At 41.8% G+C, this 21,832-nt stretch overlaps 2 protein-coding genes and 4 non-coding genes across 6 annotated transcripts; all 6 read right to left on the reverse strand.

Moving 5' to 3' along the window:
- Positions 1-469: 469 nt before the first annotated feature.
- LOC139338916 (kinesin-associated protein 3-like) lies at positions 470-11,813 on the reverse strand. Its single transcript, XM_070974264.1, has 20 exons — positions 11,651-11,813; positions 10,436-10,567; positions 9,951-10,108; positions 9,338-9,399; positions 8,941-9,082; positions 8,010-8,109; positions 7,767-7,891; positions 7,531-7,629; positions 7,067-7,245; positions 6,203-6,365; positions 5,518-5,618; positions 5,305-5,413; positions 5,046-5,158; positions 4,717-4,882; positions 4,097-4,222; positions 3,852-3,950; positions 3,658-3,743; positions 3,362-3,518; positions 2,910-2,994; positions 470-2,718 (listed from the first exon to the last, which is right to left on the reverse strand). The coding sequence occupies exons 1-20, from the start codon at positions 11,677-11,679 to the stop codon at positions 2,616-2,618; spliced, it is 2,334 nt and encodes a 777-aa protein (XP_070830365.1). The 5' UTR covers positions 11,680-11,813; the 3' UTR covers positions 470-2,615.
- A 1,616-nt stretch (positions 11,814-13,429) lies between these two features.
- On the reverse strand, positions 13,430-18,219 carry pdca (phosducin a). The gene is made up of 6 exons (XM_070974475.1): positions 18,052-18,219; positions 15,848-15,908; positions 15,455-15,591; positions 14,941-15,160; positions 14,664-14,776; positions 13,430-13,687 (listed from the first exon to the last, which is right to left on the reverse strand). The coding sequence occupies exons 2-6, from the start codon at positions 15,894-15,896 to the stop codon at positions 13,499-13,501; spliced, it is 708 nt and encodes a 235-aa protein (XP_070830576.1). The 5' UTR covers positions 15,897-15,908; positions 18,052-18,219; the 3' UTR covers positions 13,430-13,498.
- A 437-nt stretch (positions 18,220-18,656) lies between these two features.
- Positions 18,657-18,727, reverse strand: trnag-gcc (transfer RNA glycine (anticodon GCC)). The gene has a single exon. It is a non-coding gene; the product is annotated as a tRNA-Gly (tRNA).
- A 304-nt stretch (positions 18,728-19,031) lies between these two features.
- trnad-guc (transfer RNA aspartic acid (anticodon GUC)) lies at positions 19,032-19,103 on the reverse strand. The gene has a single exon. It is a non-coding gene; the product is annotated as a tRNA-Asp (tRNA).
- A 291-nt stretch (positions 19,104-19,394) lies between these two features.
- trnad-guc (transfer RNA aspartic acid (anticodon GUC)) lies at positions 19,395-19,466 on the reverse strand. Its single transcript has one exon. It is a non-coding gene; the product is annotated as a tRNA-Asp (tRNA).
- A 103-nt stretch (positions 19,467-19,569) lies between these two features.
- On the reverse strand, positions 19,570-19,640 carry trnag-gcc (transfer RNA glycine (anticodon GCC)). Its single transcript has one exon. It is a non-coding gene; the product is annotated as a tRNA-Gly (tRNA).
- Between the last annotated feature and the right edge of the window lie 2,192 nt (positions 19,641-21,832).

Raw genomic sequence — 21,832 nt, forward strand, 5'->3', positions numbered from 1 at the left:
AACAATTAGTAGAGCAGCACGGGGAAAGCAATGTGCAGGGCGAGGAAGAAGAACACAAGCTAGTAAACACTGATGGAAACATTACAGCTTTCAATATACTTTTAAAAATCTATTTTGCAAATGTTTTATAGGCAATGTAGATATCCTAAAGGTTTTTATGCTTTACTCTGGAATTGACTGAAATTTGCCTCTATGTCATATAATCACCACCTTAAATGATGTGAGTCTTTGCAGGGCGTCTCTGGTATGTGTTTCTGTCTTCTTCCTAGAAAAAATATGCAGATTCTTCACGTCATTGAATTTTGTTTTTTTTTTAGTTGGCATTTTTAAATATTTCTTAAAGTTAGATATCCAATGCTTGAGTCCAGCTTGGTTAATGTTAGTGGACTGTGAAAACAACATGCCATTATTGGAAATATGTGACAGTGAACGCAGCATGATTTCAAATCAGTCACATGACACAGGAAACGTGGGATTTATTCTTGTTTTACTAAAGAACCTGAGGATGAAAGACAGTGAGAGATGGAATATATCTAGTCCAGTACTTGCTTCAGTTTACAGTGTCTTGTTAAGTAGAAATAAAATCAATTCTAAAAAAACACAAAGATATACACAGAGTAACAATAAGTTATGATAAAAAAACAAAATATTACCATGCATCAAAATGTAACTACAGTATATGTGCAAATTTGCCTATAAGTGACAGTATGTGGCTAATGGTCAGTGCCTATAAATACAGTATCTGTGGCCCTCCTGCTCATATGTAGTTTAGTCAATGGCACAGAACATTTTAGTTTGGAGGAGAGGAAGTACACTACTCTGATCCACACGCATACATTCAGACATGGAGCTGCTCAGTAAGTGCCACGTTCAAGGGAACATCATTTGTTAGGGTTAGTTAACAAATGATAATAAATTAATTGAATTTAAATAATTAAATTGATGAGACTCTAGCTTCAGTCCTTGGTGCATTTTGAAATTTGACTTGTTCTTGCAATAACCCTCCACAGCTCTACGCATACACAGTAAACAATGACACAGTGACTTCTGCAGGAAATGGGTGAGGCTATAATAATAAGTCAATCATGTTGACTGTAGTTGACAGCAAAAACATTCACCCCATGGCTCCAGTCTCCTTGTGGCACTGCTGTTAAAACAGAGAACCCAAAAGCATCATAAGCTCTGATGCAGTGCCGAACATGTGCACAGTTAGTGTTCTGCAGAATGAGCTCACTGCTCTCTCCTGCAACCTGCATGCACAAACAAAGCTCTCTCCCAGTTGGTTAAATGGTGTTAGTGTACATAAGTCAACAGGTAGGATGGTCAAACGTGCATACCAAACACTGCTCATGCTAAAACATGCATAGCATTAGTATGCAGTGTGAAGACTTCATATGCTTTCAATGTAGAGCTTTTTCGCCATTTGAGCCATTAAAGAACTGCGCCATCGAAGATTATCGATACTTTTTAAATTCAGTGAGAATGCAGGAAGCTGGTTTCCCTGATCTCCTCATATGCAATAAAAGAATAATACTAAGTGGATGGACCCTCAGTGACTAGAAAAGCAGAGGCCTCAGTACTGTGTGTGGCCCTACAGCGAGCTGGTACATGTGCTGGCAGGTTCATAACATTCGTTTTTTCATGTAGTGATATACTGTACATCCAGCTGGAAAGAGTTGGCCCACTTTTCTCATCATTGAATAAATGTAATACTGCTGTGGCCTGACATCAGTAACATACACAGCACACTGAGTGGCCATGTGCTGACATAAGACTGCAGCATCTCAAGCTTCAAGTTGGAGCTGACAGTTCTGAGGCCAATTTCACACTGGGTTTGCCTTTCACATCTGAACTTGAATTTCAAGAATTTGACTTGAATTTGTGCTAATTATCCTAAGAAAAAACATAGAACTGGGCTCAAGTTACTCTCTGCCCAAACATCAGACATCAGGCTTAGCTATCTCAGACTGAGCAGCCAGTGTGAAAGTACTCGAAGTCAGAAACACCTCCAACAACAATGTTCCCATTTTACAGTGACGTAGACAAAAGAAAGCTGTGTACATTGTAGTGCATGTTAATAAACTGGCTGTGTGGAACTTTTACTCATAGGCTCGCATGTTGCCATAGTGTCAGAGCAGTCAAACTGGTGGATCTCCACAGCTGAGAACACATTTGACTAAATGCTTTTTCGGTCAATTTGAAGAGGCAACATAAATTCATTATGACATCGGAAGAAACATGCAAAACCTTAACAGAAGCCTGTTCACATTCTTGAAATGATAGGCTGACCCACTGGGAACTCGCCATAAGAGGACTGTAGCCAGAGGGTAAGGAAGACTTAACCACTCATTTGTTTGCCACAATGGTGAAGGGATGAAAAGGGTGATGGAAGTGACTACATGGAGCTGCAGGTTACTTAACAACTAGTTTCAACTCTACAGTGGTACTGTGTCAGACCTCATCAGTATTATGGATTTGAGTCTTTCATTGTCTTAGTAACTATAGCAATGTGACGCCTTCAGTCATGAGGGCTTCTAGCAGTGAAGATGAGGACATGCAGGATGTGGACAGGGAATGGATCTAAGATGACAGGATGTCCTGAAGGGCGTGTCTGTCTATGAATACTGATAGAAGGGCTGCTCATCAGGTCTGAAGCCGTAGGCGGTAGCTGGTCGTCCAGGTGACGAGCTGGTCTGGTCGAACACATCGTTGCCATCTCTGGAAAACAAAGATCAATGACGTCATTCTCTTCTGTTTGTCTGGCGTCTGCTGCTTATCTAATTGCTGGTCCAGTTTAAACCGGTCAGATTGGACAGATTATTTCTTTGCTTTGAAGCTTCTTTTCTGTCACCCGACCCCGTTCAGACCTGCTGTACGGCAGCTCGTGTTTGTGCTGTATGTTAGCTCACCCTGTGTGGTGCAAGTCTCCATTTTGAGGCTGTAGGTCGCTGAAGAAATCTGGGCTGACAGAACCGTCTGCTGGGGTTATTCCATCTAAAGACACACACAAGGATCAAGTACACACATAAATGCTTGCCTTGATACTAAGTCAAGTCATCGTGATCGGTCTTTTCGAAATGTTGCCACAGTAGCTGAAACTGCGGGCAACGCACTGCGCACTAACATGACATCACATCAACACTGCAGTTTCAATTCAGCAGACAGTGATACTGAAAACCTCAATGTGGAATAAATGAAAATAAAAGTGTGCGTTTCCTTCCTGTATATTTCTCATGTGGTCCAGCTGACAACTTAGCGTCCACTGAATGCAGGGCAGTTGTGACAGCAGTGGTGGGGGTCAGTGTGGGACAGGTGGACAGACGCTGCTGTGGAACGTTACGCTGGGGACACTGAGGCATACCTGCGCTGTAAAACAGATCAGTCCTGTCGTTGTCGTTATCATAGAGGTATGGTTCAGACTCATCAGCTTGGCGACTCTCAACCATCTCCAACCACTGGTTGTTATGGAAACGGAACTTCTCCGACTGGATCTTCCTCCCCCACTCCTCATCATACTCCTGGAAGATGAAGAAAAGGGTAAATAAATTAGAGAACAACCGACACACAAAGACAGGACGTTATGTCTGTATTCTTTATCAAATACTTCTGATGTGTTCCATTCATTAAAGTCGCCCCCCGGAGTGTGTGTGCACTTACAGCAATAATATCGAGGGTGTTGTCACACACTTTTCTGATCTCTGCATTCTTGTCATGCATCAGGTCTATCAGGTAGGCCGGAGCCTCTAGAGAGATGGTTAAAGAAAGAAGGGTGCTGACGAGGTGCGAGCCCAGCTGAGATTCTCATTCAGCTTTAAATTTCTGGTAGACATGGTGCACTGTGGGAAGGATACGGGTGTCTTTGATGATGACGTCTCGCGTAGCTTGGTGAAACACCATCTGATAGAAGACGTAGACGATCTGACACACGAACTCGTCGTCCTCCTGCTGGGCTGCATTCAGCAAACAGAAGAACAGGCAGGTTAGAATCCTTTCAGCTCTCAGTGAAACAGCAGCAGAGCATGCTGACAGCTGAAGATTCTACATCTCATTTACCACTCGCTGTGTTCATGAACAAAACCACAGGAGTGTGTGTTACCGTTCAGCAGCTCGATAAGAGCAGGAATAATGCCAGATTTAGCCAACATGGCAGCACAGGCGTCATCCATGGAAACGGTTCCGATCATTATCACCACCTCCAGGATGAGGTCATCCTCTGCAGAGCCTGAGACACACACGCACACACACACACACATGATTAAAGAGATGTACCTCACAAGATGAAACTTTATTGTTGGTGACCTCGGCTGTTCTATGACCCCAATTCGCTCACACTGTGAGATGAACATCTCTGGCAAGGATCCCTAAAATCAGGTTGTAAGGAAGACATATCTGATAGCATACTTTATATTTGCCTTATCGACTTTGTGATTAAAGACGACGGAAACAATGAATATATGATAACTGTAAATTCTGAGGTTAACTTCCCTGAAAATAACATATTTTAAATAACTATACATAAAAACAAAAACAAAACAATAAACTTGAATAAAATTGATACACACACTGCAGCCATGCATGCTAACTGTATGTGTCAATGTGAACATATATTTGCTGAATATGTGTCTGTGTCTGTTGGGCTCGAACACTGTTACACATGTTCATTCAGGGGTATTTCCTGATTTCTGTCTATGTGTGTTCTCTAAACGTAATCAGTACCTGGTTTCAGTCTGTCTTTGAGGTAGGGTACCAGGTTATACTCTTTCAGCACCAACTCCCAGTCCAGGTCAGGGATGGTGAGGTTGGCCAGTGTCCCCAGACACTCCAGAACCCACACCTCCTCTTCCTCTGCACGGATCTCTGCTGCCAGGTCACCGACATAGTCCTGACAGAGACAGACAAGACAGAGCAGATTCACATCAGAGACCACTAAAACCCTGCAGAGAAAAAAAAAGACTGCTTGTACTGCTCGCACCACTGTTGCTAACAGTAACACGAATAACAACAATACTTGCACAAAACCATTTTGAATTGTATTTGTGACTCACTATAAACAGTGCTTTGGTTGATCCATCATGTTGTGAGATGTTTCTGATCATCTTCATTAAAAGGCAGTCTTTCATCTTCAGAGCTCTTTTCATAAGCATCTTTAACCCATTTCCTAGTAAGAGAAACACAAACAGAAGTATTGTTTTTCCAGTAATCACAGGTGGGTCAAATAGGGTTTTATACACAGTCAGAAAAACCAGAGTCAAGACTCAACTCAATGGGGCAACACCACCACTGACAGGATGCAGCTTAATATACCTTCACACATGAGCTGGGCATTCCTCTTGTTTGCAGCCAGGTTGATACAGATGGAGATGATCTCAGCCTCTATTTCCTCCTCAGAGTGCTCATACAGCATTTGCATGAGCTAGACACAGAAACAATGTTACCTGTCACTTTAGAGCTATCAGAGGCGTGAACAGTTCATATTCGTTTAGTTTGTTTGAGGTGACTCTGTGGATCTCTTTGTACCTGAGGTATGCAGTCGGTGTAAACAAACATGCCCTTGAAACGGTCGTCTATGCTGATGTGATACAGAATCCGCATGGCTACCTGACGGTTGTTCTCGTCACCTGCACAACAACAAACATACACAGCAGTCACAATATTCTTACACCGACAATGTTTGATCACAACTGGAATTGGAGAAAACTCCTTAACACTATTTACAATATTTGATAACAGTAGACAAAGAGTCTACAGCCATGCTAGCACTGTGGGGCGGAGCTTTGAGTTAAATGCTAATGTCAGCATGCTAATTCGCTCAGTGCTTGCACTGGCTATGCTAACACGCTGATGTTAAGCACCACATTCACCAGGTCTGCACTATCTTGCAGTTACAGTATTTGCACATAAACCAAAGTATTCGGCAAGTTGATACTTTGGTGTAATGATGGTGCTAAATGAAAAGTCACCAAAGTGACTGAAATCATTCTGGCACTGGTTGAATGTCCCTTTAAAGGACTCTCTGACAGATGTCACTATCCATACAGCCATGCTGCTAGCATGGCTAAAAACTGAACTTCATGAGCTCCACAGAGGTAGTTATTGATCGTATGGCTACCTTAAGATAAAGGTTAATATGCTGTACATGCTATATAGACAGTATATATAGACAGTATATATTGTATGATATTATGTTAGCATGTACTGTTACCCAACAAAGCTGTCAGTTTAGGTAACAGTCCGACTTCCACCATCTTGGCTCTGAGTCCAGAGTCAAAGGAGAGGTTGAGCAGCAGACGCAGGGTCAGGTTTAATAAGTCTTCATGGTCACATGGAACCAGACGAGCCAATCGTTCTACAGTGTCCACCTCCGCCTGCAAGGCACAAACAGAAAGAGGTGAGATCAAACTCATGAAGTTGACAGGAACAACAGAAAGGAACAGAATCATTTAGAATGAGAACAAAGACTGAGGGTGAAGCACTAAATAGAGCGAGAAGACGCATTAGACAAGATACTGTTTCAATGGAGGTGTATATGCATACATAGGGCTAAAATGAGTCTCTGTCTGTGTGCTGTTTGGTGCTGAGCAGGTAGTGTTCAGAAGGTTTTTACAGCTTTTTCTCTGAGGTGCTATTATCGATTATAGCTGCTTTAAAGGCTGTGAGAATGCTGATGTTCATTCTGTGTTGCACTGGGAGCACTGGAGTCATGTGTTCTGAATGAGCTGCAGTCTTCCTCGTTTGTCTGGGCACACCAGCAAAGAGAGAGTTATTGTAGTGCAGTAATCTGACCTGGCTGAGATGAATGCATGAACCAGCTTCTCAGAGTCAGCCTGAAATACAAATCCTCTAACTTATGTGTTTTTCAGGTGATAAGATACTGAACTGACTATCCGATGAAAATTGAAGCGATCTGACGTGAGTTTCCTGTGTCGCCACTGACAGGCGACGAAATGAAATACCTTAGAAAATTACGGATTTCTCTGGATTTGAACATTGAGATAATGCAAGAAAACAACAAATTATGTAACATCAGTCTAGCTGTTTCCAGACATTTTAATGGGGAAATGTTCACCATGTCATTCTTGTTCTCCAGGAAGATGGACAGCTTTTTGAGGAAAGAAACCACCAAGACCAGCAGCTCCTCATCATCCCTTTCAAGAACTTTGACCAACAGACCAACTATGTTTTTATTCCTCATCTTCAGCTCAGTTCTTGTGTCCTCAGCGAGGTTCAACAGGAGGTAAAGAGACACTGGGAGACAGTGAAAGAGACGGAAAAAAAGGAAGACAGACGATCTTTGGTTACAATCAACACTCAGAAATACTGATTGCAAAACTTCTGTCTTGTGTTTCATTAAGTTACTTGCCATTACTGGCACATATGGGCAGGGAGGGCATATAAAATATTATTTATTAAATACAAGTTGCTGGAATGTGAAAAAGAATGCATTATTCTGATAAACAGAGCCTTCAAATCACAGCAAAAATCCTAAATAAAAGCCGTGGTAATTCTTTGAGAGCTGAGAGGCCAGCCCACCTCTGAGCAGCTGCTCCTGTTTAGCCAGAAGGCCCTGGTATTTTCTCACAGCTTTGTCCTGGTCTCTTCTCAGTGAGCCATTCTCCGGCGCTGACTCGCGTATACAAGAGAGTGTTAAGGAACTCATATTGTACACACACACGCGCACGCACACACAAGTCAAGTCAGGTATCAGTAGCACGGTGGAAAAATAACTGACAGCTCAAACACAAGAAACAAACCAGATGAAAGGATATAAGCCTTGTTCTTCTTGCGCAGCTCCTCACGCCACACATCATGTCTCTTCAGCTCATGTTCCACCACGCTCATACACAACGCACCTATTTTATAATGACTCACCACGCCATGAAACTGGGAGAAGCTGGAGGAGAAGAGAAGACACGTGCTCTGTAACAGGATGATGGACAACAGTAAGATGTTCTAAAGGAGTGTTTGCCACTTTGTGTGTGTGTGTGTGTGTGTGTGTATGTGTGTGTTACCTGGAGAAGCAGAAGAAGATGTAAATGATGATGGTAGCCAGCTCGACACTCTGTTTCCAGTCCTCCCTCAATACTCTGGCCAGAGCACCCAGAGCTGCCTCTATACACACACACACACACACACACACACACACACACACACACACACACACACACACACACACACACACACACACACACACACACACACACACACACACACACACACACACACACACACACACACACACACACACACACACACACACAAACACAGATTTTCATGCGAGCTGATGTAACTACTATGTGTATAAGTACAGCAGATTGTGGTGCCCGCTACATGTAACAGGGATACTTCGGTTAAACACAGCAGTGTGTTGACATGGAGACGGTATGCTGGCACCACCTGGCTGCCTGTTATAGAAACTGTTCAGCTGCAGTGGGTGCTTACCTCACCAGCATCTCATCCACCAAGATGTTTTCTAGAGATCTTTGATGTTTTTATCATGTGTGGCCAAGTGGATGAGTTACAGCCAGCCTTTCATCAGTAAGCACATCAAAGTTCAAAAGTAACGATAAATGATTGGAGATTTATTAAGGAGATAACATCTTACGCCTCTACGTTTCCATCACTAGATAGTAGTGGCTTTCACTTCTTTTTTCATCTGAACACTAGATAAAGGGTATAAGCTCTCAAAAATTGAGCTTGATGTGAAAATCAAATGAAACAACAGGTTTTCATGATTCAGCATTACAGAAAATAGCAGAATATTTCATGAACCTATGAACATATTTCATACAGCAAGGTTTCCATACACTTTTGATTGGCCAGAATAAGGGCAAAAATGTGCCTTGTGTTTAACTAACTATCAGGTAATTTAGGGATGCAAATAAATGTGGGTGTGAGCTACTTTGCTGAGCATCAGTATTAGCAGGCAGAATGAAAGTGTACCGTTGTGCAGCAGCTCCTCCAGGTTATCAGGGTTGCGGGCGAGCTGCAGAATGAGAGCAGAGCCTCTGATCTTCTCTGGGATGCCTTCATAGAGCAGCTCAACATACTCGTCCACTCTGGTTATACTGGCTTCCTCGTTTATCTGCACAGACAAACATAAACACGGACGCATTCACACACTCTTACTGACTGAGACCAAGGCGTGGCACACTATTCCAGTCAAATAAAAGAAACCTGGGATTTAAAGCTTTTAGGCGAGCTGAAGAACAGTCATGAAAAACAGTGCAAAATTTAGTGAGAGCTGTCTGAGAACTGAGGTCAAACTGAAATGGCTGTGAAGGAAGAAGACACCAATAAACAGGCAGTCAGTCAGTCAGTCAGTGTGTTCAGCTGTTACCTCCATTCCCTCAAACGGTGTCAGCTCTCTGGGTTTCACAGTTCTTTTCTCTTTCTTCTCCACTGGTGACAAAAACACACAAAGAACAGTAAAAACTTTAGAGTTCTGCGCTCCCTTCAAAACCTGAAGCTCCTCTAATTTCTCATTGTGTATTTCATAATGTACTGTATGTGTAACAGGCTAATCGATGCACTGGTCAATACTTATTTAACACAACACTGTCTGCAGCCGGCTGAATTTCTCCAGATTCGTCCACATTGGGATGTCAGTGTTGAACAGTGCTTCCATGTTGTGATGTTTTGTGAGGGCCATAGAAAGAATCAGACCTGTCGAGCCTCCTCTTTTTCCTGGGATTCACCCAGATTTTACCCTTCTCTCCTGCTGTCCTCCTGTGGTCAGGTGTGAGTGGGGTGGGACGGCTCGGGACAGGGTGCCGGAAAAATGCCCTTACGTTCAAACCCCAATGACTGTTTGACATGTAAAGCTTTACGTGTACAAGGGTGATGATGCTGCCAGACTACATGACGTTTGGCCTGTGATCAGATGTTGATGGTGAAAATGCTTTTATGTTTACAATCTACATGAAGGGTGCAATAATGGCGACATGACTGACTTTTGGCCTCCACTGGTGACGATTTCCTGTTCTGCAAGTAGTAGAGGAGCTGCTCCACCTGGGGCAAACGGGAAGGAGGGATGAGTTTACACTCCTCCACCACTTTCTTGGCCAAAGCTCCCACATCTGTGCTGGGAGAGAGACTTTTCACACGGATACTGGAGGGAGAAAGAAAGGACAAAGAGAGGGGTGATGTCGGTAGACAAGAGGAACACCAAGGACCAGCCTGGATGAGACTAACCAATACAAATGAGGAGATTAAAAAAATGAGAAGAGGAAGGAGTACAGTGATGGAAATCCAGGTGGGTGATAAACGGCAGAAGACTACACAAAGACAAAATCAACTATAACCATGAAGAAGAGTTCAATGATTGACTCTTATCACTCCACTTCAATTCAAGCAGAGAGGGAAGAAGGGATGGACCCAAAGCAGACACACACACACACACACACACACACACAGTAGTGTGGAGAAAATCACTCACATCTTTTGTCCCTCCTTGCGCTCGCCCAGCATGTGGCCTCCGCTCTCTCCCAGTATAGATGCCTCCACCTCATAGTGGACCACCAGGGCCTTCTCAGTGGGATGGACATCCAAACTGCCCGCAGTCACTTTGCTTTGGGTGATGATGAACACACAAGAGGATTTGTTCCGTAACTCTTTAGACCCATGATGTTTCTGTCACACCTCTTTCACTGAATTCAGATACTAATTTACTCAAAAAGACAAAAACAGACATGGACCATTTGCTTCTCAGCTCCAATGGCACCGGTTAAAACACTAAACTGTCGTTATCATTTAGCATCCGCCAAACAATAACGTTACATATGGAAAAGACACGCCCAGGCAGCGACATGCTACTGGCTGTCCCGGCTGACTAACGTGAGTTTCCATCGAGGGTTGAACAGCAAAAATCAGCTTGACTATTACTGTGAGTCAAACTACCAGACGGTAAACAGATTCAGCACGAGAGCGAACTGAGTTCGCAGTTTGTAAGTCTGCGTCTCGCAGAGCTGTGGCTAGCTAGCCATGTTAGCCGTGAGCCAGACACCGGCCGCCTCCACTGAGGGGATGCAAAGCCAAACCCCGTTTGACCATCTGTCGGTTAAATGGCGTGGTGTTCGTGGTGTTTACCGAAGACAACACAGGTCTGCGGGAATCACACCTTCTACCGATTCCCGCAGATAAGCTGCCTTTTTTATGAACTAGTTTATGTTAGCGCTGTCTGCCACGCAGGGGCGGTTTGGAGGCACATGATTGTGTGAGCAACTGCACGGCTTACAAAATGATTTTTTTTGCGCGTTAGGTGTGGACTACATATATGAAGAGTTGATTAGTGGAACATACTGGATTACTAAAAGATCTTCATTTTTTTACACTTGGTACTCACTTTTCCTGACAAGCAACAAAGATGAATTCGCGTAAGACAGTTCGACCTGTAATATATGCGAGCTTCTCCTGCAGTAGAACCGATCGCATTAGGACAAACTAGATATGTTGGAATTGCAACAAACATCTCATCTAGGTGCTTGTTAAACACCAATAGTTACAGCTGTATATGAAGTATGGATACTCTATTTTATTCTATTAACGTACGAGTCACTGTAGTAAGGTTAGCTAGCTAACGCCAGTATTTCCCAGATTGTATTGAACTAGCTCTAAATCGCGTTACAATCCTCTAATCTTTGTTACGTCTTACCGTTTGAGGTAGCGCGCGTCATCCTGCATCTTCCTCAATTAAAATTTCAGATTTCAGTTGAATTGAATGATATGATCACATTAAACGAATCTTCCAAATCACGACCATAGAAATCAGTGTGCTAATCGCTAGCACCACTGACAGAGCAGCAAGAATGGACTACAAAAATGGAGTTGTGACTTCCGGTATATTTTGACATTTTTCTCTGAGATAAGACTCTCAGGCAACATTTGTTCTCGTGCTACTGTGTCGGTATTAAAAATGGCCAGTACTTTATAGCAGGTTTAGAGTCAACAGCTGCCTGACAGGCTAAATTCGGGGAATAGTGTCCGGGGCAGAGGGAACGCTACCGCAGGTCCTTCACTCCACCAGCTCAGACTGTTGAACTCCAACATCATTAAACATTTAACTATCAACATCATTGCTATGACTGCTGACTGTAAAAACATAAAGTCGTGGGATCAACTCATATCTTATCTTAAATGATAAAAAGGTCAGAGGCAACAAAGACATACAGACAATAAAATCAATAAAAAAATGAATAATTTCCAAAAGCCTACACAAATAGAACTTTTTTTAGGGCAGATCAAAAAGTGTGTCTGAGTTCAGTGGGCAGAGTTCCACAGTGTGGGGGCTCCCATAGCAAATGCCTGATCACCCTTAATGAGAAAAAAGCAGGGCTCCATCCTCGGATCTTAATGGTTGTGAAGGAACATACCAGTCAACATTTCAGAAATGTCCTAACGAACAAGGCTGTGAAAGTCAACATTAAGATTTTAAAATCAATTCTAAATATGACAGTAAGCCAGTGGAGGGAGGCAAGCACAGGGGTGATGTAATCTTGCCTCTTTGTTCCAGTAATTTTGTCTAGTTTTGTAGATGGTTAACGAAGCCCTGGCTGATATCTGAGCAGTGCGTTGCAGTAATCAAACTGAGAATAGGTAAAGGCATGCACAACGTTTTAGAGATTAGTAGCATGTGATCTCCCTGTTCATTCATTCTTACAGATTTTAGTCATGTGAACAGGTAGAAATTTACCACTCTAACGCAGCTTTTCAGTGTGCTTTAGCCACATTCACATCATCTGGGATGGAAAGTAGTCATGATGATTGCCAGGTTTATTACAACTCAACCAATAGTTAGCTGCCTATGAGGTACAGCTGTATGACACAGACCTGGTCATATGAATGTGTTTTAAATCCACATCAAAATAGTGCCTATTTACCAAGTAAGAATCAATTTAGGGATTAGTAACCTTGATTGACTGACTTTGGCTGGCGTAATGTTATTATTCCATAATAGTGGCTGAAAAACAAACAAAAATCACCGGCAGGTTAAAACTAAGAAATACTGAAATACTGTTTGTGGTATAGACTGGCGCAGGGATGGATGGTAATTCATCAGAACTTCATGGAAAAGCTGGCCTGGTGGATACACACTGGAATGATTTTGCAGTCCAGTCGGAGGCTTTACAGTGTTACACAGTAGACACAAACAGAGAGCACTTTGGTAAAGTCATCTTTTATTGCAGAGCTATGATATGACTGCAAAGCAGGACTTCAGCACAGACTTTCTCACGCAATGAGGGTTACAATGAACTGCTTCTAAATACAAACGGCATTCAGTGTGTGCTGGTGGATGTTTACTATTGTGTTCATCTGCACATGCAATGTAAATGTGTTCTTAACGTGTGTATGTGTGTGTGAGAGAGAGATGACTGCAACACAGTCCCACTGATTTTCTCCACTTCTTTACCCAATTCCTTTCCTCAGATCTCCTTTCCTCTTTCTCTGCTTTTCTCTCAACTATCATCCTATTCTTGTTCTTCTGTTCTCTTTCCTTCTCCTTTTATTCCACGTCCCCTCCCTCTTCCTCATCATCAGCACATGCCGTGAACTCCTTCTCAGGTAACAGGCCATATTCATTGAGAAACCCTTCCACATCCGTTGCAAAGAACTCTTCATGGAAGTGTTTGGTAACAGAGAGGAAATTACCCAGTAACTCTCCAGCTTTGTACACCAGCAGAGCAGGAAGAACCTGAAAGGATATTAACAGGAAACAAGATTACTTGTAGGCTGTGACACTGGTATTGGTATAGTCAGTACTCAGCATCTTGTAACAATATTTTTGATTTTTTTTTTCCGATAACAATGAAATTAAATCAATGCTATTACAATTTCCATAATACAACTACAACTGCCAACCATATGATTTGTTGTTTTTCGGTGTACTTATAATTTAGCTTATGTTTTCTGGTGTGATTCATTTAATAGTGGTAACAGTGGCAGATTTACCACTTGACACTGATAATAATCTTGAGGTCCCTTATTTCACTCAGATTTGCTCAATAAAATGACCATTGTTGGTGGCAGATTTATCAGATTCAGCCAACAATACAGACAATTACTGGTGATCTAACTGAGTGGTGGGAAACAAACTCTTTGGCTGAATTTTTAATGTTTCCGGCTGACTTTTTCTAAGAACCTCCTAAAAAAGTCTTAAATATACATTTAATGGTTGGATACAGGAGGCTTCTACCAGAGAGATGTCAGGGGTTTCTGTAGGATAGTTCCAGGTGTCCAGAGTCACGGAATAGAATCACTCTGCATTCTTGTTTTCTTGTGTGAAAATGTACCTTTAGTTCCTTGTTTAGTTCCTCTTTTTTCATTGAACTTTTTGGTTAAAAAGGGCTAACACATGACACTATAATCATTGCCATGTAATGATGCAAACACTTAAGACTGTTTGTTTCTGGTTTTGATACCAAATATTGCTCTTTCCAGTGCTGCATGCACACCCACTTGCACAATTGCTGTTCATGGGAGGTGTTAACGGTCAAATAACCTCCCACACCCACAGTTCTTCATGGCAGTTAGATTACAAACTCTGTTACTATCACTTACACTTCTAATACTACAGCCCAATGTCACAAGGGAGGTTACATTGATTGAATTAATTAATCTAGTCTAATATTAATAATATACCTCCATCATTTTCTTTTCAGTTTACTCACCTCAGCAGAGAAGCGCTCAGCGGCGCCTGTCGCCACAGCATCAATACGGCAAAATTTAACACTGGAGTACTCCGAAGCCAGACAGTCCAGACAGGAGTTCAGCTGTTCACAGCCTGACAGAGGTCAAATAATGCAGACATGTACTATTAGCAAACACCACTGTAGAACCACCCTCAGGAATACAAAGAGCATGTTAGTTGATCAATGAGACCATGCTGTGATTGTAACTTGAGTCAATGAGCAAAGACTTAAAAGACACAATTTAAAAAACCCTAACCTTTGACACCATGCTGGTAGATGTGGACTACCACAAGGGTCAACCGATGCTCCTTCTCTATGACTTGCAGGAAGTCTTCTCCACTCTCAAGCTCACAGACTGCTTCAAACGTAGGGCCGAAGCTCAGGCGCTCGTGCATTTCCTGCATACACTGTTTTCTGTAGCGTTTCAGGCAACGTTCATCCTCTTCTTGGATCAGTTCATACTCCTGGACACTCATCTGAAGAGGAAGACATATATTTTACTGCCTCATTTTTCTGTAACATTTGAATTTATTCTTTTGTATATTTCTGTCCAAAGCAATGTACAAATAAGATACAGTCCAAGCCACAGCACACTTGTTGTGTGTACCATATGTACTTGGTGATTTTGATTCTCTTCTTATGTCTCTACATACTGACTTTGTTAGCATATATCAGTGCAACTGTGGTCAAATCATCCCCTCATTGACAATAAAATCTGTCAATGGTATGTTTTTCTGTGTGTGAGGATCTGAGTATCTCCACCCACTCACCTTTCTGTTGAGTCTCTCCTTGTCATCCTCTCGTGGACTGGACATTTGTCTGAGCAACTCTCTTTTGCTGTGGGGGATAGTCTGATCCACACTGTCCAACTTAAACCTTCGCCAGTCATTAATTACACCTTTTGGACCTGCAGACAAAAAGAAATGCACACAAAAATATTATTGTATTTCATTGAGACATTTTCAAATATAACGAACAGTTGAAACCACTTTGAAGTTAGTAAGGCCATTGAGTGCACATCAATCAAGGCCTCAATCAAAGTTTTCATAAAGACACAACATTGTAGTATATCTGATTTACTGAAGTTACACTATACTGAGTGAGACTAGACTTCCATTTTAGCAATTCATGTCTGTTGCATGTATTTGACTTGTGCATCTGACCGGTATGATTGGCAGGCAACTCCTCTTCTTCCTGTGTCGAGGCAGACATCTTGATGGCAGTCTGCAAACAAAACACACGGATGACCTGACAGGTCCATACAAAGAGCAGGTGAGGTCTGCTAACTCACCACCTCCATTGTAGACATTTGGAGAAACAAAGACTCTAGCAAAACAAGCTACAGTATATTGGGACAAACTACAGGAGCCAAATAAAATTTCCAAATAAACATGCTTTTTTGCATGAATCATTTCAAGCATCTCAGAGTCTAACTGAAGTTTAACACAGAAAGTAGCTGCCTGGAGCAGTTGTGGCTAACTGTGTAAAGATATATCTGGAAGTGGCGATTGCAAAGTTGGTATGACCCCTCAGACACAATAGCCACACTGAAGGGAAATAGACCAGGTTAAAACAAACCAGAATCTTTTAATCCTGTAAAGCCTAATGATGGTTTGTCACCAAAATGTTGCTTCATTAGAAACTTTTGTAGGACTTCATCACTCTTTGCTGATCTCATTCTCCTATGCGCCTGTACGTCAGGTGTGCAATTGATTTTGAATTGAATTGATTGAATCGATCGCAACTGATAGATGTATCTAATAAATAGATAGACTGATAGATTATGTTCACACTGGTGTAAGTGTGTAAAATAAAAGTCAAGGTGGGCTGAGAACAAATCCTGTTGTCTGATGTTTTCGGTGTTGATAATATACTAGTAAGTAAACGTCATTGTGAGTTTGATACTGAGCTACCATGATTTCACATGACACTGTCTACATATTCCATATTTTAAGAACAAACACACCTCCAGGCAACAAAATGCACCCAGCAGAGCACTGTTTTTGGAGTGAAGTGGAAAAAAAAAGAAAAAAAAAAGCCGTTTTAGTGTGAATATAACCTTAACAGCAATTTTCAACACTTTGACACAATCAAACCTAACTATCTGCAATATGTTGTGCGTGTACATGGGCATGGGTCCACACAGTTGGACACACTGTTGTCACAACCACTTACTATGTGCCAGGCTGACGCTTACTTATCGGATTATGCTGAGATTAGGGGTCTGACATGCCTAGGACATCTGATTATGTATGTGCGTGCGTGTGATATGACATAATTTGCTAGGTAAGCCTGCCATTCTGTTTACATTATTGTAACCTAAACGTTTTATATTCTTTTGTGTTGATCCTGAAATTTTAAGATGAACCTCTGGTGACAGACTCAATTTCTAGAGAGAAAGGGACAGAATGTTAATTTTTCATTTTACAATCAAGCAAATACCAATATAATCACTGATTAAATAGATTATACAGCTATTGAATGTAATTCTGAAATGCCAAATTGCCATATTTGGGTTCCTTCGCATAGACTTCACCTTTTCTTTTGTCAGAGTAACCAAAATGTGTTATGAATGGTTCAATTAAATTAGAAATAAGGCAGAAGCAATTGTGGTATTGCAGTGAGATGCCAAGTATGCACCAGTACTCTGAGTATAAAGGAATACACTGTTGAGAAAACTACTTCTTCCATGGACAGACCAGTAGGACAGACCAGTAAAGGACACATTGAAAGCTATTATGCTGATACAGCTGACCTGTCAATGACAACAGGGTCCCAATTAAGACTACGTCAGTCATAGAACTGATAATGCCCGTTAGTCTGAGGCAGCTAATTCCTTCATGTTATCAAAGCAAAATGTTTCTTGTATCGTTAGGTTAAATTACCTTAAATGCAATTCAGACAGTAAACTTTAACCTTCAGGTACAATGTTTTTAAACATGGCATAAAATGACCTCAATAGCATCTGAGTAGATGCACACTATTAGTGTATTTACATTGAGTGTGTATACAGTTTACGCACTATAAATATGCACATGAACAAATGCTTAGACTAAAGCAATGATTATGCTTAGAAATAAACAGATTTTTGGGCAATCAGACAATAATGTAATACTGAAACAAAAAATATAGACAAAAAATGAGTGAGCATGAATTTGTTTCAAAAAAGGGACTACAACTGTTGAAAAGTGACATGTATTTAATTAAAATTACCTCTTACAGAAGAATTTTAGTGCAGAGAAAACTATATCTGTAGCTCCAGAATTCACCTTTTTGTGAAGGAAAAAAAACACAGAAACACAGATGGTAGAACACTAGACATACTGTACAAATGTACACATGTACCTAAAAACCCAGAAATTCTTACCTTTGTCTTGAATGAGAACTGGTGTCTGACAATTTCTCACAGCTTATTTTTTTTTCTTCTCAACCTTTGTCTGTTGTATCTGTTTGTGATCCTCTGTCAATCTACGCATTCACTGAGTAGCGTCTCAACATACAGAGAACTGATAGGAGAGAGAACACATGTTTAGAATAGGGTGGGGAGAGAGATGAGGGAATAAGCTTTATCTTCACTGTCATCTTCTATCATCACTGTCACTGTAATATGATATAGTCTAATAAGATTAGGTATCATACCAGGCTTAGTGTTATGGATTGATAACAGCAGAGAAAGAGATATCTTTTCTTTCAAATGTGCGCTAAAAATATTGTAGAATTGTAACTGTAATTGGTGTAACTTTTGAGGGGTAACTACTTAAAAGGAAATGAGTAAAGTAATTATTCAGTCACCAGGTTTAGAATTTGGGATCTTACTTGACATTTATTCAGCCACCTTCCCCAAACTTTCATGTGTACTGAATATGTGAACATTTCAAAAATTCACTTTTAACATTGCAAATCCTTTCCTTGATTTACAAAGGAAGCGGAACGTTTCCATAGATATTAAATCAGGAGTGTAAAAAGTGCAGATGCATTGGCCGGGAATCGAACCCGGGCCTCCCGCGTGGCAGGCGAGAATTCTACCACTGAACCACCAATGCTCACACCTTCGCCACGGAACACAGGCTTTTTTCCAAGATACACTTCCGAGCCTAGCAATGGCCCAAGGAGTAAGTTGTTGGGAACACATAATTCAACAACATTCAACGTACGTCAAAAATAAACACTCAAATAAACAAAACAAAAAAACTGACCCAATCAGCAAATTCTGCACAGTTAAACAAAATCACACAAGCAACGTGCTTCTGAAGCGCTCCCGGTAGAATAAGGTGCGTGACGAGCAAAATAAATACCACATCGCAGTCGTACCTCATTAAATCTTGGCAAGGACACTAAAAGACAAATCTCCCCGTCGGGGAATCGAACCCCGGTCTCCCGCGTGACAGGCGGGGATACTCACCACTATACTAACGAGGAGTGAATGTCATTTGTACTAGCACGCTTTATAGCACTTACAGCACATTTTGGTATTGGCGGTAAAGGCACGTGTGGGCGGCCCTGCAATCGGCTGGCGATCGGTTCAGGGTGTACCCCGCCTCTCGCCCATTGTAGCTGGGATAGGCTCCAGCCCCCCGCAACCCCGAAAGGGATAGGCGGTATAGATAATGGATGGATGGAACACGTGTGGGCATAGAGAAAAATGATGACACGGGTGTGATTACAGGATTATCACTGTTTTTTGTGTTTGTTGGGGGAATAATAAAGGATCTCCCCGTCGGGGAATCGAACCCCGGTCTCCCGCGTGACAGGCGGGGATACTTACCACTATACTAACGAGGAGTGACGAATTCTTGGATCAACCATCTTTATGAATGTACATTCACGGCATGCCTTTTACATTAAATTAGTTTAGTTTGCATAAGGCTAGATGTTAAACATTTATTGCATTGGCCGGGAATCGAACCCGGGCCTCCCGCGTGGCAGGCGAGAATTCTACCACTGAACCACCAATGCTTAGAGAAAGTACATAATTTGTCCAGTCCAGTCCATCCATATGTGCAGTTTGTGACCATGTGTCTGATGTGGTAGTTTATGCAGTTCCAACTGACTGGTAAAGAGTCTCAGCCAGGCATATATATATATATATATATATATATATATATATATATATATATATTCTCAATATTGATATTGTTTTTTTATATTTGCTTTTAATATATTATATATATTCTCTTTTCTTTCTTTTCTAATTTTATTCCTGTATGGAGCACTTGCAACAAAAACAATTTCCCCTCTGGAATCAATAAAGGAATTCTGATTCTGAATTGGTGTTGATGGGTGATAATGGTTGGGTCATTGACCCACCCACACATCATGTGACAAAACAGTCATGTGAGTCCTGGTGTGAATGGTTGTTGTGCTGTCTGGGGAGAGATCTCAGGACTGCATTGTAGGTGGCTGATAAGTGATGTCTTAGTCCACCTCTGTTCAGTGATGGTCTTTCCAGTTTGACATGCGTGGCTTTTTTCACTCCTCTTTCAAACCACTGAAATTCTTTGGCTAAAATATGTACATTATGGTCCTCAAAGGAATGTCCCTTGTCCTTGAGATGGAGGTGGACTGCTGAGTCTTGACCTGAGGTGTTGGCTCTTCTCTGCTGTGCCATGCGCTTGTAAACTGCTTCCTTTGTTTCCCCAATGTACAAGTTGGGAATGACACCAGGATCAAAATTAGGACCCAGAAAGTGGACACTTTCACGGAACACATCAATGCAGTGGACAGTAATATCAAGTTCACTCAGGAGGTTAAAGCCGCACCTACCAAAACTCTCTGACCTATATTGTGAGGATTTGTCCTTGGTAAAATATTTCAGGACTCAAGGTGCAGCGCAAAACCAAAAATGATGTCACAAAACACAAACTAGATTTATTTACAAAAGGGGGAACAAAAGGCGTACTCAAACTGAGTGGAGGTAACAACAAACTAAACACCACGCTGGAGACTAAGGCAGGAACAAAAAGCGCACTCAAACTGAGTGGGTATAACCAAAAACACCACGCTGGAACTGAGGCTGATAGGCACACCGAGCGGGACTGAGTACACTGAAAGAAAGAGCAAAACAAAGCATAAGTCCAAAAAGGGCTACACAGAAATCCACTGGATAAGTTCCAGGACAAGACACCAGGGCAGAACTGACAAAAGGGCTTTACTTAGAAGTTACTCACACTGAGACAGGACGTACACATGGTTGAGATCAGGATGAACTGGCAACCACAAGACCAGAGAGCAGAGAGAGCCTCCCTTGCAGCCAGCAATCAGCTCCAACACGCCTCAGGTGTGCAGGTAATTAGGTCACCATGGTGCAAGGGGAAAGGACCACCCATTCTCAGACAGACAGGGGAGACAGACAAATAGACAAATAACACTAGAAAAAAGGAAAGGGAGAAACACTGGGACACATCCTAACATATATAGATGCAATTGGAGTCCCCAGAGGTGTCCCTAATGTACATATTTTGGCCATGGAAGACTGGTCGTTTGAAAGAGGAGTGAAAGAATCCATACATGTCAAAACAGGACAGACCATCACTGAATATGCCTGTGAATATTCTCATTCATCCAGGTCATTGTAAGCTTCAGGGCATTCAATCGTTCGCAACTGGACTTGTCAGTTTGTCTTGGAAGGCGTTTCGCCTCTCATCTAAGCAGACTTCATCAGTTCATGCGCATCAGACTAGATAGGACAGCTCTAGTCTAATGAAATGGTGTTAGATTCAAGTATTTATCCTCTAAGTGAGGCCAACCCCCAAAACCAAGGATGGTATCACTCTGTTGTGAGGCAAACGATCCCCCATTAAGGCAGGGTAGGGTGCAACCCTTGGGTGTCAACGACAGTCGTCTGCCTCGTTAGTGTCCCATTCTTGTGATTGGGAGGCTCCCTTATTTTCAGAGGCTAAATTTTTGAATCTCTTTGGAAGAGATGAAAGGACAGCATTGTCTGCGATGCAGTCCTGAGATCTCTCCTCAGACAGCACAATAAATTCACACCAGGACTCACGTGACCCCATTGTGTCACATGATGAACCATTATTATCTATTATTCAATAAAGTTTGTTTTCTAAAGTGATATGTTTCTTATTGCATAAATGTACAAATATAGAACCTTACACTATTTATTGAAATACCCTTTGGACTACTTAAAAAAG

Source organism: Chaetodon trifascialis, chromosome 11, assembly GCF_039877785.1.
Source record: "Chaetodon trifascialis isolate fChaTrf1 chromosome 11, fChaTrf1.hap1, whole genome shotgun sequence".
Lineage (NCBI taxonomy): Eukaryota > Metazoa > Chordata > Actinopteri > Chaetodontiformes > Chaetodontidae > Chaetodon > Chaetodon trifascialis.